At 47.3% G+C, this 18,158-nt stretch overlaps 1 protein-coding gene across 1 annotated transcript in view; it reads right to left on the minus strand.

The window, feature by feature from the left end:
- SLC6A11 (solute carrier family 6 member 11) overlaps positions 1–18,158 on the minus strand; it is a 126,614-nt gene that overhangs the window by 24,997 nt on the left and 83,459 nt on the right. Inside the window, exons 7-8 of the mRNA XM_034997313.1 lie at positions 6,162–6,265; positions 1,120–1,244 (exon numbers count right to left, since the gene is read on the minus strand). Of these exons, the coding sequence (XP_034853204.1) occupies positions 1,120–1,244; positions 6,162–6,265 (229 nt within the window). The remainder of the gene's footprint in view (positions 1–1,119; positions 1,245–6,161; positions 6,266–18,158) is intronic.

The following is an 18,158-nucleotide window of genomic DNA, read 5'->3' on the forward strand; positions in this document are numbered from 1 at the left end:
GTTCCTGCTCTGATGTCCATATACCCCACTCTGCCAGTGTGGTGGGTTAGAGGGATGCTTCCCTATCTGTGCATGCTACACAAAACAGGACACTGTGGACTAGCATTTTCAACAGAGGCAGTGTGGCTCCCAGGGGTGCCTGGGGGTGGTTGCAATAAATGGGGGCATGACTAGCACTGAGTAGATGGAGGCCAGAATGGCTAAGCTCCCTGTGCTACTCTCAACAAATGGCTCTACTAAACATTCTTGTAGGTGAAAAACTTTAGACTTAACTGAGGTTAGAATCTGTTTGTCATAATAACACAAACTATTTTCACACTTTTTAAAAAATACACACTGAATTTTCCTAGAATTCAAACACCATGTAAATCAAGGCAAGAGTAATTCACCATTTTGTGCAATCACCTCAGCAACAATAACTCTGCCTGTAGTGTGGTTGAAATAAACACTCGCCAATCTATACTTAAGAATGTCACATTCATTGTGATTCTGCATCTTAGAAGAGGGAAAGGGAGAGAGATTCTCCAAGCAGAGGGAATAGTATGTGCAAAGACCCTGTGGTGGGAGGGAGCAAGTGATGTTGCAAAAGCAGACCACCGCAGAGGGGCAGCATGAGGGTGGGGGAATGATGTGGGTGGAGAAGCTACAAAGGCTGGGCAACACAGGGCCTTGGGGCCCTGCTAAGAATCCAGTACTATGAGAAGCTAAGAAAAGCTTTTCATCAGAGAAGGACATGTTCAGATTTGCATTTTGAAAGAAACCAGTCTGCACATGGAACCGAAGGGGCAGGAGTGGAGGCTGGGAGGCCAGTGAAAGGTTCCTGCAGTCACATAGGTGAGCACTGATGGTGGTCTGGGCTGGTGGGGAGATAGCATTGCTGGGGCAAAGTACACGAAGTGGAGTGACGCCCAGAAGGCAGAAGCTATACAACTTGGGGATGTCTTAGATATGGGAGTGAGGAGGTGTCACAGTTTCTCTCCCACGATCCTGGTTTGAGGATGGATGGTGGGGCCACCTTCTAAGACCTGAACCCAGGAGAAGAATTAGCTGAGGAGGCAGATCGCATTTGCACCATGACCATCAATCACCCAAGGCCTCCCTCGCCTTTGGCAGACTTACCTGACTCTGCCACCTCGGCAATGGGCACCCCCTGCTCGTATGCCATGAAGCCCAGGACTGAGAAGATGGCAAAGCCAGCCACAAAGCTGGTGCCACTGTTGAGGCAACAAAGCATGATGCAGTCCCTGTGGGGAAGCAGTGAGAGGGGCTGAGGTCAGAGTGGGTGAACAGGTACAGTGCTCGAATATTCTATATGAGCACCACAGCCATCCTGTGGGGCAGGCAGGGCATGGTGGGCAAGGATAGCCCCATTGGCCTGATGAAGCCATTGTGGTTCAGAGAGGTTAGGTGGCTGACCCATGGTCACACAGCTTCTCCTGCCTTTCTAGAAGATAAGGTGGGTCATGGACCAGAAGCATGGAAGAGGGATAGGAAGGAAGAAAGGCTGGCAAGTGAGAAAATGCACAACTAGTGAGAAGATACTTGGAGACAAAGCAACGCTCCTCCAAATCCCTGGCAGGAGAGGAAACCAGGGAAAGCGAGAAAGGAGTGATTTCCTGGGAGCTCAAAGCAAGGAGGGCAGGAGAGACCTCTGAGAAATGGCTGCTTCTCAGTCAGGGGAGCATCCATGGACTTCACACTAGAAGCTCTCACCAGCTTCAGGAGGAGACACCCCGTCATGCCAGGCTATTTACTGGAGCAGCACCTCACAGCCCTCTCTGCTCAGTCCCTGTGAGGGAGCGGCCCCTTCCAGCCTGGCTGCCATACAGAGGGATTATCAGAGCAGGGACTGTCTCTTGCCCTTGGGAGGGGCTTACCTGCAAAGGAGCGCCAGCATAAAGCTGCAACCCAGGAGAAATCAAGAGTGTAAACGATGGGGCTTTGCCAAGAAAAAGGCAGAACCCTCAAGTCCCAGCCTCCCCTCCCTCAGGCCCTGCATCCTCACAAGGCCACAGTGGGGAACAGGCCTCTTCGAGGCGTCTCAGCACGCACTTGCTAGTTAGGCTTATGGCACACGTGATGCCCCACCTTAGAGGGAGGTGCTCCTGAGCAGCCTGTCCAGCCTCTTGTCTGAGGTAGGACTCGAGCGTCCCTGTGGTGGCGGCGGGCTGCCTCTGGTCGCAGCCCAGCAAGCCTCGTCACCTTGTTCCATGGCGCTTTCCCCTGGCTGGCCCGCCGGTCTGTGTTGCTTACAGCAGTAAGAACTTCCTCAGGTGTGTTTGGCCCAAACCTGCCTTCTCTGGTGAGTTTTAGTTCTGCCCTTCCTACCAGCCTGGAGCTCCTTCAGGTTTGGGAGATCTGAAGAGAGTGGCCTTACATCCCCTTTGAGTTTTTTTTTTGTGCTCCTTCAGTTAACTGTCCCAGTTCCTTTACCAGGTCCTCATCCTGTTCGTGATCTGTAATACACTCCAGCCTGTCTGGCCCCTCTTCAAATGCCACATCCAGGACTAAGCGCTAGACTCAAGAACACAGCAGGATTCTCATCTCCTCTTCTCCTGACAGCATACTTTTTGTAATGTAACCAAAGGTTACATTAATGTTGGTGACTGTGACACCCAGTTGCCCTGCAATGACTCTGAGAATCAAGGACATATTGGAGAAGGCATGACCCTGGGGGTCAGGAGCCATGGGCCCCACTTCCCCCTGCAATTCTTTTCTCTGGACCTGAGCTCACCATAAGACAAAATGTTTGATAACAGGGTTTCTTGGGCCTTATGACAGATTATTAATTTTCCTGCAAGTAGTCATCTCCCTCTACCTTCTTCCTTGGGGATGAGTATATTTCCCTACCCCACTGGCTTTGGGCTTAGCCACACAACTTTCTTTGGCCACAGGATACTAGCAGATGTGACACAAACAGAGGCTTGAGATATGCTTTTGTGACTGAACTTGTCCCTTATGCCTTTTGTGATTTGCCAGGAAAGGAACTTCCCCAGGGGAGCTGCTGTCCTTGTAGTCTGCACCCCACAATGTACACACACAGAGCAGACTTGGGCTTGCCTGTACCCTGGAACCAAGCCCAACCAATTCACAGCCTGCTAGAGAGCTTCCCTAGCTGGCCAGACTTGGGAGCAATAAGAGCAAATGCTTGTCATGTTAAACCACTGAGTTCTTGGGGCTGTTTGTTATCCAGCATTACTGTGGCAGTGAGGGACTGATTACAGGTCTCTTTAAAGAAGTCCTCTGGCACTGTACATGAGGGCTGGGCTGGCAGACCTGAAGATTTTATCTGCAAGCCTGATTTCTCTCCTTTTAAAGGGAAATGCAGCTCAGTCCAGGTAAGGGGAGATTTATCCCCAAGGTCGGGGTAAAGCTCTTCCTCATGCCTATTTCCTGACCCTGCCTCATCAAACAGTGGGAAACAAGGTGGCCCTGGTGAGGAAAGTGCTTTCTCTCTATCTTCTACATTCTGGAATTCTCCTGTATAATCTGAATCTGCAATGTGCCTAGTCCTGTGCTAGGGTTTCTTGAATACTGTGTCACTGAATCTTGAGGCCCAGGGAGGAGAGTCACATACTCAAGGTTTCAGGGGCTTCTATTGGTGAGGTTCGAATGTGCATCCATTTATCTCAGACATTAAAACCCATGCATTTTCGAGGAGCTGCACAAAAACAATGCCCCCTAAGAATTAAGACTTTCAGATCCTGACTTGTGGACAATTATCTATGGGCACCCACGTGGTTGTTGAAAAACAAATATCCCTTATTGCAAAGTCTCCACCTGTCCCCAGAGGCCTCCTGAGTGATTTCCTCACACCACAGGACAGAAGAGCACTGAGCAGACCTGAGGTCCCTTCCAGCCCTTCATCCCATACCCTGGCCCTCAGAGCACCCACACCTTCAAGCAGAAGGGGCTTAGCAAGCCTGTGTTCTGAAGTGAGGATTTGCCCCCGCCTGGTTTGCTGTATTCCCCCATCCCTCTACTTCTTTCCTGCAGGGCACCTTCTAGGTGAAAAGCTTATGTAACAAGCGCTTTAAAGTTGGCAGGAGCCGAGTTGGGCTTTGAAGACCTCCAGAAGCTATTATGCTGTCAGAAGAGAGGGTACTAATTTACTCTCTGAGTTGGGAAGACCTGCTCGCAGAACAATCTGGAAATGGAAATAAAATGGGCCCTTGGATTTTGCAATATCACCTAGGGGATCTGCTTTCTTCTGCCCCTGGGAGGGGGAACACCCTGTCTATTGGGCAGGACAGCAGAAGGGATCTGTAGCGGCCAGCATATTTTACCCACATGCTTGGTGGGGAAGAGAGTCGCCACTGCCCCACAATACCACCTGAAGACAGGGCAGTCTTGGCCAAATTCTTGTCAGCTGCAGTTGTTGGGAAAGAACTGGCCATCCCTGTTAGTGAGGAACAGGGGTGCAGGAACCAGAAAGGCCTGGGTTCAAAGCTATGTTCCACCACTGGTCATGTGAACATGAGCAAGTGACCTACTCTTGGGCTTCAGTTTCCTCATCTGTATAACAGATGGCTCCTTCCTTGCTTCCTGACACAGCAGTCGACACGTACTAGGCTTGAGGGATGGTGGGGACCAAGACCCAGCCTGTGTCCTCACGGAACTGACAGCCACGCAGTGACCAAGTGATTTCTGCAGTGCCCTGCATGGAGGGCTCATGCTGAGTGCTGGCTCCTGATGGGGTGACAGCCGTATGCAGACAGCATCCTTCTCTAACATCCCAAGGGGGTCAGGCTCAACCCAGACCAGAGGCCTGCTGTGCTGTTCTCCCTGTCCCAGTGCCTTTTTCTTCCTGTCCATGGTGACTATTTTGTATCATGGCTGACAGAGTGCTTTGCCTCTCATCCCCCAGACCTGCCTCCGTGTGAATGGCTGGAAGGCAGAAGGATCTTATGGACAACCTGGCATGGTCAATCGCCTCTCTAGCATCCTTCTGTCCAGCCCTACCCAATACCTCTCTGCCCAAGGGCTCCCAGGAACAACAGAACTTGCTGTCCAAAGGCACATTGGATTCCACAATGGCTTTTCCTTAGAGCATGTTGGACCTGCCCACTGTCACTTCCTTGGTGCCTCAGTTTCCCCAACTTATGAACTCTATAGACTGAGGCTGTGCCATTCCTGTGTGTATCTCCTAATGTACAGATTCTGGTGTCTCACACTCAGCAGACACACAATGCACATGGTTTTAGCAAATGGGTTAATAAAGTGATCATGAAGCTAGCTTTCAGAGAGATATGCCAGAGTCCTGGGATAGAAACCGGGAGACCTCAGCCTGAGTCCAAGCCCTGCTGTGTGTAGCTGGGGATAATGTGGGAGGAACTTTATCACTGCTAAAAGTTCTTTCAAATGCATGATCTCACTTGAGCCATACAGCAACCAAGTTGTCTGGCTATTAGGTACAAGTCCCCTGAAGAACTACCTACTATGACCAGGCACTGGATTAAGGGGTGCAGAGACCTCAGCAAACAGACCATTGGCCTAGAGCTAGAGCCCAGGGTGCCAATTTCACTTCTACCATGCACTGCTATGCTAGGTGACCTTGGGTGGGTTCTTGGCCCTCACAGTAGGTCTCAGCCTCACAGTAGAAATCAGGCTACAGGCATGAGAGGCCAGGCAGCCAGGGTGAGACAACCTCGGGGTTAACCCCCCAACCTGGGCACTTCCCTTCCCAGTGCTGGGTGTGGCCACATGCAGGAGGCCAGGGAGGAAGGCTGAGGGGCAAGATGGGGCATTGGCCACTCCAGATAGGACAGGAGAGGACCCTACAATCAAGTGAGAAGGGGAAGGAAGCAGGTTTCTGAACAAAAGGCAAAAGGACAAAGCCCTCACTGTCAGAAGACCGGGCTCAAGTCCCAGTTTTGACATTAATAGCTATGTGACCATGGGCAAGTCACTTATCTGCCCTGGGCTGGAGGCCTGAATAAGATTCCTGGAGTGGATTCGCTTTCAGCCTGCAACGCTCTCTGATCACATTCATTATTTTCCTATCTCCTCGGGTGGCCCACTCTTTGACCCTTGGGCAGGGAGAGGCTAAGAAACAAGCCATCTGTCTCGTCCTGGCTCTACGCAACAGGAAGACAAACGTGAACTGACCTGGTAGCACGGAGGCATTTGGTGGAGAGCTGGTAGGTCTGTGAAATGCTCACCTGTAGCAGTTGTTGTTATAATTGTTATAACTTCCCAGAGCAGTCAGACAACCCAGGCAGATGGCATAGGAGAAAAAGATCTGCGTCCCAGCATCTACCCAGACCTGCGGGAGGGCACAAAGAAGTCAGCATGAAAAGAAGTCAGATGAGGGGTGGCCCCATTCTCGGAAATCCCCCACCCACACCTTACCTTCCAAAAAGTCTAAAATCAATAATCAAACTTCCTAATCTTCTCAGGAAAGTGTTTTAGGAGTTCTATTATTGGGGACTGCTTCATTAAATATAAATGTCCTTAATTCCAGAATTTTCTAGAGGTTATGGATAACAGTTCACTGAACAGCAAGAATTTGGATGTTTAGGTCCCTGCTCCAGCTACATGACCTTGGAAAAGCTACTTAACCTCTCTGAGGCTTAGTCTCCTCATCTGCAAACTGGGGAATGAACTTCCGTCTCAGGACTATTAAGAGGATTCAGGTAATATGGAATGGAAGCTCCTGGGACCCAGCTCATAAGCTAAGTCATATTTAAGCCAAAATGGGTGATTGCTTATCTTTGTGATTAAGAATACCATGAGTAAACTGTCATAGGATTCTGCCCCTGGGAAAATATCTGCATAGCTGATCTGAGCATCAAAGGTGGCAGGGAAGGGATAGGAGAAGGGGGAGGCCCACCTGTATTTTTCACCTTTCAAAACAGATGCATTTTAGGCTTCCTATGTGGTATGTAATGGAAACTACTTTCTTAGGTTCCTCTCTGACAAAAACTGCTGTTGACAGCATGACACACACACCAGGAATTATGATGGCTTCTTTAGCACTTTTCCCCAGGCTCTTCCTGCTCTCAGCTCCAAGAAAAATCCATAGCTAAAAGCTAAATGCAGCCGATGACACTGATGCTTGAGAATCAGGTGCCATCTAGGGAACAAGACTTTGCACTAAATACAAATACCAGCTAACATTTATTGAGCACTTGTTATGTGCCAGGCATCGGTGCTGAGCCCTTTGTGCATTATGGCACTTGAATATTCACAGCCACCCTATGTAGTAAGTGCTATTATTATCCCCCTTTTACAGCTGAGGCAACAGGAACGGAGAAGTTGAATAACTTATTCAAGACCACACAGCTGGGGGTGGCAAAGGCAAGTCCATGGAGACCGGCCTCTAGAGATCCATGCCTAACCAATTCCAGAATTTCAGAAGTCCTCCAGGGTCATCTCCCACCCAGTACAAGACTCTCTTCTGACTACTCCTGACAGAATAGTTTCTGTTTGATTACTGCTAGTGACAGGAGACTCACTATATCCTGATGCAGCCCTTTCTTCTTTAGAGAGTTCTAACCATTAGAACATTTCTGAAAATGAGAAGAAATCCCCCTTCCTGAAGGTGTTCCTAGTTCTGGGGCCATCCAGACCACACCTTCCTCTTCTGTGTAGTAGCACTTTAGAGATTTGGAGAAAGCATCAGTGCCCCTTGGATCCTAGAACTCTTCCTTCTCCAAGCAAAATAACTCTATTTCCTCTCTCAGGGATTTGATTTTAACAGTACAGTTCACTCTACCCTGGATTTGCTTGAGTTTGTTAAATCATTCAACAAATACTTATTAAAATTGAGGATCATAATGCTGCTTCTCAACCTAAGAAATGATACATTTTTTTTCTCCCTCAGTGGAGTGTCTTGGAACGGAATGAGGAACTTAAGGAGAGCTCTTTCATGAAGAGTGTGTGTGTGTGTGTGTGTGTGTGCATGCGTAGAGCGGGGATGCCAGCAGAAAGAGTGGCTTGAGACATGGGGAGGAGGAAATGGAAAGATGGAATAAAAAAAAAGCTTTTTCAGGAAGTTTTGCCACAGAAGGGAATTGGGAGATAGTTGGAAGGGTAATTTAGGGAGAAATTTTTTTAAAATGGTAGAACTCAAGGATGCTTAAACGTTGATAGGAAGGGTCCAGTGCAGATAAAAGTGTTAATGTAGGAGAGAAACGTATGCATTTTCAAGTCCTCCCACTCTGCCTCAGTTTCCCCATTTGCTACCTCAGTGGATTCTTTTTTTTTTTTTAAGATTTTGTTTATTTATTTGATAGAGAGAGAGATAGCAAGAGCAGGAACACAAGGAGGAGTGGGACTTGGAGAAGCAGGCTTCCCACCGAGCAGGGAGCCCGATGTGGGGCTCAATCCCAGGACCCCAGGATCATGACCTGAACCGAAGGCAGAGGTTTAACGACTGAGCCACCCAGGCGCCCCTCAGTGGATTCTCTTTACCCCAATCCAGGGTAGTGACTTATACCAGGTACTCAAATCCCCAAGAGGAAGAAAACAGGTATTTTGCCTGGAGAAGGGAGCGTTCTAGTGTCCAAGGGCACTGGTGCTTTCTCTGAATCTCTAATCTAAGACCAGTAGTAAATTGTAAGGAGGGGTAAAACACAATACAGTTGCTGCCCCAGGAAACAGAAGACCAGGTCATAGGAGCCACCCACTGGGACACTCGGCACTCAGTCAAGCACTGCTCCTCAAGTCCCTCACTCTCACTGGAAATGCCTCTGCAAATTAAATGTCCCTCCTCTCAGACCCCACATTGTCCTCTGGCTGAGTGTGCAGGCCAGAGTGAGAAAAATCACCAGACTTGCAGGAAATCTGGCTTCTCCATCAATTGGTTGGAGTGGGTTCCTCTCTACCCAAAACATGGTAAGCAAGCCCTCTGTGAGTTTGAAAACACCAGAGAGCTTTCTATCCACACATCCCAAAGATGGGACCCCTGAAGGATGATGTTCACCTGTGGGAATTTTCCTTGCAGTCGGCTCATTGAGCACATCAACAGTAAAACGGACATCTGCCGTTTTTGCCCACCCAGCATCCATCTCCCCTTTTCAGGTAAGAGTGACCTAATTTTTCTTTGGAAAAGCACCTTTTCTCCACTGGGAGGTAGTTTTGGGCATGGTCACGTGACCCAGGCCTGGCCAACCAAAGCATTTCTATTGGTCATAGTGATTGGTTCAGGGATGAGCTTATGATGCAAGCCAAGCCAATGAAACTTAATCCTGGACTTTTACTGGAGCTACTGAAAATGGGACACATCTTTTTCTCCTGGGGATCATCACTGACCACAAGGGAAGAGCCTGTCTGAGAATAAAACCAATGCGGAGGAAAGCAGTCTAGAGCAAAGAAAGACTGATATTGGTGTAATGACTTAAGTACCTGGATCCAGCCATACCTGAAATGAAACATACCCTAAAACATTTCGATTTCAGGGGCCTATAAATTCCTCTTTTTCTTAAGTCAACTTGAATTGGATTGCTGTCACTTCAGACTCAAATAATTCTGACTAGTAGCAACATTAAGTTCTTAGAAAAACCCAGGGGCTCTGAGCCCAAATCCCTCAATCAATCCTCAGTTACTGATGAACTAGCATTTATTGAGTGCCTTCTGCATGGAGAACTCTGTGTCAGAATCTGAAAGAAGTACTACACAATTATATATAACACTGCATCTGTGTTTCTTGGTGAGATAAGGTAAAACATTCAGAGGACAAGGGAGCCAGTACCTAGGAGTGGTTGATGAAGGGGACAATTAACATGTGCTAGGGCAATCAAAGAAGGCTGTCTGGATGGAGGCACACCTTTAGAGACTGGAGAAAGGATAAGAGAAGACGTCTTGGGTCCGGAGGTTCATGTGAGAGGGGGATGTACTTTCAAATGATTTTTCCCTCTTGTTCTCCTACCTCTGTGGTAAAAAGCCTATCACTGTTATTCTGATGATTAGCATTAAATCAATACTTTTATACAATTCCTTTAGTCCTCCCCCTCTGTGACACTGGGGGTTGGTTCCCAACTATGAGACCGAAATTAGCCAGTAGTCTCAGTTTCTTCTCCTTCCCTTTCCTCTAACATCTAATTAGAAGAGATACTCATTTGTTTCCAGTTGATATGTAAGGGCAATATGTGAATGTATTCTATTTTTCATATATACACTCCATTCTTTTGCAATTTTTAATACTTGTCTCTGCGTGATCAGAATGTACAATTATAGAATCTCTTTGACAGCCACTTTTTAGTGTGAGTTCTACAGGTGACTAGAAATTAATTCTCCCTCCCAGCGCTTATGTTAATTCCTCTCCAGTCAGTTTGGTTGCCTGTAGCTTGTTCTCTAGTAAGTTCCTTAGGCAAGGCTCATGGGAAATAGTATTTCCTGGCTTCTTGCATGTTCATAATAGTTGACCAATGGCTTTCATAGTTGAACACGTATGGCTGTATACAATGTCCTTGGTTCTTTTGTTCTTTCCCTGAGTATCTTAAATACCTTGCTCAGTTATCCCCTGGCACTGAGTGCTGCTGTAGGAAAGTCTGATACCATTCTTACTCACTTCCTCTTTTTGTCTGAATGACCAACAGGTTTTTTCTTTTCTCTTTAATGTTCAGTCATTTTGATTAGAATAAGTCTTAATGTTGATCACTCTGGGTTGATTTCCCCAGGCTTGCGGTGTACTTCTTCAAGACATAATTCAAGTCTTTTCTTTAATTTCAGGGAAAAAAAATCCCTGAATTATTGTTTTAGCTATTTGTTCTCTTCCCCTGCTTTGTGTTTCTTCTTGGGGGACTGATTTGTATGTTGGACCTTCTTTGTCTACCTTTTATATCACTTTTTCTTTCATTCTTTAAATAATCTCCTCTCTGACTTTATTTTTTATTTTCTTCCTTTCCATTCCCTATTTACCTTATGATATTACCCATGGTGTCTACTCACCTCTTTATTCCTTCTAAATAGGAATTTTCTTAAGCTGTCCTTTAGTCAGCTTTATTTTCAAATCTTTTTGTCTCACAATTTCACCTATGCTATTATTTTATCATATCTGTTAGTTCTTCATTTCTTTTAGCTTGTTTTGAAATATTAAGTTTCAGTATTCAGCTGTTTTGTGGTCCTGTCTGTGGAATGCATACATTACCTATAGGAATACTATTATGCTCATGATTCTTTTTTTAAAATAGCTTTGTATGGGATTTGACATGATGCTTTTCTGTTGTTCATGTGCAGGTCAGACACATTTCCCTGCCCTCTTACAAGGTTTTCTTGTGTGGAGGAATGAGGATGATCCAGGGTAGATTTCCTAGCCTCACAGTTCTAGGATTACCTCTTCTGTTAGTATAAAAAGTCTTGAAAACTAAGACTGTGCTGACAGTACATTCTGAAATTATTGTTCTCTGTTCCCTTCCCCATTCCCATCCAAAATTTCTCTTTTTGTTTCCTCTAGTGTCTCTATCCTGCTCGATTTGAATTTTGCTTCTAGTGGTTTCTCCCCAGTGTGGGGTTCTCTCTCGCTATGGAGCCTCAGCTGCTTGGTCCCTAGAGTTCCTAGGTCCCAGACCTTTGCCTGAGCTTCCCACAGCTCTCCCACTTCCACCTATAACTTGGCCCACGTATATCCCTCCCAATTTTGGTTGGCATTCTAAGATAGCTCTACCAAGCTTACCCTCCTAGAGTCCTCTCCTTCTAGGGTGAATACATGTTAGAGATTTCTGGATTTTCTGGCTCTCAGCCTTCCCAATTCCCTTTGCCTTCATCGTCATCTCATCTCACAAAGTTGACATCATGAAGATGTTATTGGTATCAGTGTTTGGCTCCACCTGTTCACATTTTGTGCTTCATGGAGTTACCTAATTATGCTGAAGATATTTTTGTTTGTTTGTTTTACTATCCTGGTTTTTCTCTTTCGGTGGAGAGATGCTGGAAAAAAATTTTAAAGTGTTTTTTTTTTCCCCCTGTTGCCATCTTATCTCCTTGGTTCTCAAGAAATGTTCAGGAGGCAGATGAAACAAGATTGGTGTTGACTGGAGGTGAAAAAAGAATACCCATGGATGAGCAAGTTGGTAGATGGGGTGTAACAGAAGATTAGCTGGTTTTTTAAAGGGAGGATGGAGGTATAAAGTAGGGAAATGGGGAAGTATAGTTTTGGACAAGGCAAGTTTCAGACATCCAAGTGATATGTGCAGGAGACAGGTGGAAAGTCAAGGGCTAAATATTCAGCCTGGGTTGGAGACACAGACTTGCAAGTCCTCAGAATTTTAGCAGTAACTTTACATCTCCTTGACTCCAAATCCAAACCTTTCTCCACTGGCTTTTTCTATTTTCTACATTTGGAAAACTCAGGTTGATAAAACTTCTCTGCTTAGACACATGCTTGCCGGGCATTCAAGAACCAAAAAACTTCAGTGTTAGATTTCTTGAAAAAGTCTCATGAAGAAGCATGATATATCTTTGCATGGAGTCTGTATTGTTAGACTCCTTAACAGATTTGCATAACTGAGGTGTGTCTATGTTCTTAAACACATGCCTGTCTTTGCAAAAATGCAACAGGGCTCCAGTTGTCAGCCTTCCTCCTCATCAGGGAAGGAATCAGTTAGTTTACCAGGGAGCTGCTATATTCGTTAAGATAATTACTGCTGGGCTATGCAGGAATAAACAATAAACCCCCAAAATCTCAATGGATTAGCACAACAAAAATTCATATTTTTTTTGCCAACAAAAAGCCAGACACAAATTGTGAAGGGGCTCTCTTCAACCCAGTGACTTAGCCTTACAAGACCTCCTGCCTTATCATGATACTTCTACGTCAACACACCCTCTGATGCAAGGAACAGAGCACCGGTTTTAAGAGCTAGACCTGGTTATTGCATGTATCACTTCTGCCCACATACAACTGGCTGGAACCAAGTTGCATGGTCCCAACCTAAAAGTAAGGGAGTCTGGGAAATGTAGTCTTCCTACTTACCCAGGAAGAGAAAAAGAAATGGTGATCTGGTTGGTGAACACACAGCATTATCTCTGTTACAGGCATTATCCCAAGTCTATTTCCCTACTTCTCTCTTCAACTAGGAATTCCACAAGCACCCAGAGATCAGACAAGATCATGGTGGCTACTGGAATACTTGATAAAAGGGAAAAAGAGAGGCTAATAAAACAGACTGACAACATTCATGAACCCTTCCACCAGTTTGGTGATGCCTCAAGAAGTGGGAAACTTGAGTTAACATTTGTTGAAAACCTACCTTGTATTCAGGGCTTTCATGGACATGATCTCATCATTTACATAAGCATTTCAGTAACATAAGTACTGTTTCTCCATTTTTATAGAAGGGGAAATGAATCCATACAAGGTCAAAGAGCTAATCAGGGAGGCAGTCAGGTTTGAACCCATAACACTCTGGCTCCATGTTTTACAGAGAAAACTGGGGCCTCCTGGTGTGCTGAGTAGGCCTGGAGTCTCAGCTAGGATTTAAACAGCTCTGTGGCTGTCTAGTCAAATAGGACAAAGGCAACCCCACCTCAGTGAAAGGAAGACCAGGCAACTGAGCCCCACTGACCAGCATCTCCCAGGATGCTATAAAGGAGGCAGCTCAGTGGAGAAAGGGCTTCCTTTTCTCAAAACAATTTGAAGGGAAAATTGTCTCCACAAAACAAACCCTAAGGAAGCTGGGTCAATAGCTGAGAAACGGATCACTCCCCATGTTCTACAGCAATGAATGTGGGGCGTTCTGGCAGCATGAACATGGGCGGTCCACATTCAGAGGTTTGGAGAACAGATTTGCATGGGAACAGGGGAGCAGAGCCCCTTTAGAAGAGAGGTGGTCCCGCCCTCTAGCTCTGGGGCAACCTCATCCCTTTCAGGGCAACTGGTTCCAATGAGCCCTGGTGCACAGTAGGTGCAGAAGGCAATGGATCAGAGTATAACCAGCCTTCCCAACTAGACCCTCAGGGCCCAGCACTGGGCTGCACAGAGTAGGTCCTCAATGATATTAGCAAAGAGGAGGATCAAAGAAGGAAGAACAGACAAGGACAAATTCTTCCCTACCCAAACTCGGAAGCCACATTCGCCATGATAGATGGGATGGTAGGAGACATTCTACCATCCCATCTCAGTATTGGCTGCCCCAGTCCACATGGAGATGACTTTACAGTTTACAAAGCACCTGCTTATGTTCTGTGACCCACAGCTGCCCTGAGGTGGGCATGATTATCCCCAGGTTAGAGACAGCTGTGTGCAGGAACAGACACATACTTGCTCTCTCCCCACATGCCCACCTTGACCATACATGTAGAATGTCTTATCTCTTAGAAGTTGGGGAGTGAAAGCTTCATGTCTTTTTCTCACCTCTTGGAGAGAAAAGACTTATCCAACTCAGGCAGAATCAAGGAGAGGGTCCTTGTGCATATGTGGCTAGCATCTCCCTCGTTTTCTCTCATATGCAAAAGGTTAAAAAGATAATGTGTGTGCGGGGCGCCTGGGTGGCTCAGTCATTAAGCGTCTGCCTTCGGCTCAGGTCGTGGTCCCGGGACCCTGGGATCGAGCCCCACATCGGGCTCCCTGCTCCGCAGGGAGGCCTGCTTCTCCCTCTCCTACTCCCCCTGCTTGTGTTCCCTCTCTCGCTGTGTCTCTGTCAAATAAATAAATAAAATCTTTAAAAAAAAAAAAAAGATAATGTGTGTGGAACAGATATTCAACACAGCGCCTACCTCTTGGAGGGCACTGAGGAGGTGCTCAGAAACCCAGTCGTGAGCTCTAACAAACAGTAGGTGTTTAGTCAACATTCATCCCTCCCCAGGATATGCCAGTATTCAAAAATCTGGAATTAAAAAAAATACCCTCTTCCCTTTTTTTCCCTACAATACACACACACTGGGTGTCCACCATGTACCAGGCACTGTACCAGGAGCTCGTGCCCTCGGGGGGCTCCCATTCTAGCAGGAGAGACAGATCACACACCAACGCAGAGAAGCGGCAACACCCCATCTGGTAGAGAGGAGCAAGCAGGGACTACGGGAGCTGAGGTTGCAGGGCAGCTGGGCCCAGGGCCCTACTCAGTAAAGATGCAGCTGCTGCCCCAGGAGGCTGAAAGAGGACTGGAGCTGAAGGCCTCCTTCTCTGTGGTATCTAGTGCAGCAGGACCACAGGAAGAAGCTCCCCTCGAAATGCGCTTTCAGGTCTACACAGAGAACAGAAGGGCAGTGCCTCTGTGCATCGTCAAAGCTAAAGCCAGCAGGCGGGCCTGCTATCCATCTCTGTGTGACACTGAGGTCTCTGACAAATGCAGCACTAACCTGTCCTGCCACTAGGAAGAGGAGGTGTGTGATGATGGTGATGCCAATCATCACCATACCAGCTCCTCTCTGGTCACGCCTATGCCATACCAGGGGCCGTTCTAAACACCTGACGAGTATTAGACTCACTGTTGAGGTTGGTGCTATTATTACCCCCTTTCTATAGATGAAAAAATGAATGCCCAGAGAGGTGAAGTCACTTGTCCATCTAGCTTTGGAGAGATGTATACACTGGCTGCTGTGGGAGGAGTTAGCCTTAGGGACAAATGAGCCTGTGGAACCTGGCCTGCCCTCTGAGAGACCATGCCAAGGGGGAAGAGATTAAATAAGATGGTTTCTGTCAGATGCCTGACTCCAAGCCTTGCTATGGCTTAAGGAGAGGGTGTGAGCATTGGGATCAGGCAGACCCAGGTTGGAGCCCTGCTTGTCCACTTACCTGCTGTACAACCTTGGGCAAATTACTTCACCTCTCTGAATTTCAACTTCTTCATCCGTGAAAGATACAATGAGTGTAAGGTACACAGTGGGGTACCTGGTAAGATTCCCTTAATTTGATTTCTTTTCGGGGCTAACACTTCTCAACTATACCATGAAAACAAGCTCCTGCCTTTTTCCTACCATCCCAGCCCCTCCAGACCAAGTGAACCAATCAGATTTCTGAGCAGCTCCAAACAGTGCGGCCACACATCACTACCATAGACTCACTTACTTTTAGGGCCTGGAACATAGACACGACAATGAGAGGCAGAAGGAGCCAACATCTCATCGCTCCCAGACTCCTTGCCATCCCAATGCCAGGCCAAGAAGATACGTGAAAACCGCCAGACCCAACAACACATGCAGCATTTGGCTTTTGGAACCAAGTAGCTAGGACACGGCTTGGTGGCCCTCCTGGGGCTCACAACCCACAGCCCTTTGTTTCTTTAACATTTTCTTTTCATACAGGCAGCCACACAGAGACACACAAACACACATACACAACACAACTTTTGTAAGCAAAGCCTTTGATTGAGGCTAAAACATAACTTATATGGCCCGGCAGAAAATGGCTGAGTTAAGCTCTTTCTTTTCTCCTTTTATATTGGTAAAGATTCTCAAAAGATTAAAAGTAGGTTAGGAGAATAATACAACAGCTGTGTTTCCAGTGTGTACCTGACAACGGCTTTTGTAGAAGTGAATAATTACATGAAAATCACTTCCTTCCCACCTCTTTCTCAGCCCCCTCTGGGTTGCTAGGCGCCCTCTCTCCTTCTTTCGGCTAATGCCACATACAGAAGCTGATGAATACAGTATGGCCATTATGAAGGAAGAGAGTCGGGAGGGAGAAGGATTCAAATGCTCCCTCCCTGAAGGATTCAATGGTGGGGAGAGGGCTCTGGGGGAGTCCACTCTGGATATATTTAAATGCTAATGCACTGGGCAGGCGGGCAGGGCCAGTGGGAACAGTGGTGGGAAGGGGCAGAAGCTCTTGGCCTGGAAGCCCCACTGGAAATATGTTCTGCAGCCTCTGGCTCTGGAGCCAAGCACTTCCCTGGGCAGCTGGCCCTGGGGGCTGCCTGGGGCCCTGCCAACGGCCCTGCCAGTAAAGTGTCATTATTGGGCTGAAGGGTTGCACTGCGGGTGGTGAGGAGCCGTTCAGTTCTGTGGGGGGAGCCTGGGTGTGTAGGCTAACCCTGGTGGCCCTTTTGTGTGGAGAAGGGAGTGGGGTCACTGTGGCTGGGTCTCTGCCCGGAGACTGGACAGCCGTGTCCCAGTCACAGAGCGCTGAGGGACTGGATGCGTGGTTGTTGGCACTGAGCTGATGGCAATGACCTCCATGCCTTATGTGGTAGAATCCTGAGGCCTGTGCATGTCTACTCCTTAATCCATCACATGAGACAACTGGGCCCCATTTTACCAAATGGCTAAACAGAAGAGGTTCTGAGCAGCAGAAAGCATGAGCAAGGACTGAAGATAGCACATCCCCTGCCCTGAGTTTATCTCACGGCTGTCCATGCACCCTCGGGAGGTTGCATTTTAGGCCAACAGTGTTCCTCCAGGGAAATGCAACTGGCATTTTGGACAGGACAATTCACTATTCAAAATGTCCCATTCACTGCAGGGGGCCATTAGCTTCACTGGCTTCCACTGTCTAAATGCTACAGGTAGCCCCAGTCATCACGGAAACCAGAATCAGGCTCCCGCGTGTTTCTAAGTAAGCCTATCTGGCCCTGGCTGAGAACCACCGAGGCAGGAGGAATCTGAACTGGCATCAGTGGTGGGGCTGCAGAACCCACATCCCATCCCTGGGAGCACAAGACCAGGGGCTCCCAGGCCAAACCAGACATCAGCTCCCAACCAAGCCCCAAACTGGCACATTCTCCTGTGTCAGCTAAGCAAACAGCCAAGATGAAGTCTCATCATCTCCTGCCGTTAACCACTTCTCTCCTCTAAGAGAGTTAGTTCAAGGCAGAGAACCAGGGAAAGAAAGGGCTCGCCAGGATGCTCCATGCCCTGGGAGAGCCAAGTGGTCACATACACTGCTGTCTTGAGAAAGGACTCCCTTGGGAGGAAAATGAAAAAGAAAACAGCCACAGTTGGTGAAGGCAGCTACCTCTGCATCTGCCTAGAGACAAAGAAGTAAATACATTTAGTCACATCATTATATTCATTGTTTATTGTCTGTCTCCTCCAACTAGAACAAAGGCTCAATGAGAGCAAGGACTTTCATTTACTTTTTAATTGATGCACCCCTAGAACTTCACACATTGCCTGGCACATGGTAAACACTCAAAAATATGTGTTGAAAGCCCACAGCTGCTTAGAGTCTCCAGAACACAGGAAGAGAGTATTCAAGCCTCATTCAGAGTCCTAGCTACCAGGCCACGTAGAGAATGTGCTGGACTGACAGGGTCAGGACACCCGGTTCCAATTCC

The sequence above is a fragment of the Mirounga leonina genome, unplaced genomic scaffold (genome assembly GCF_011800145.1).
Source record: "Mirounga leonina isolate KUSES-001 unplaced genomic scaffold, KU_Mleo_1.0 Mir_94, whole genome shotgun sequence".
NCBI classification, from domain to species: Eukaryota; Metazoa; Chordata; class Mammalia; order Carnivora; family Phocidae; genus Mirounga; species Mirounga leonina.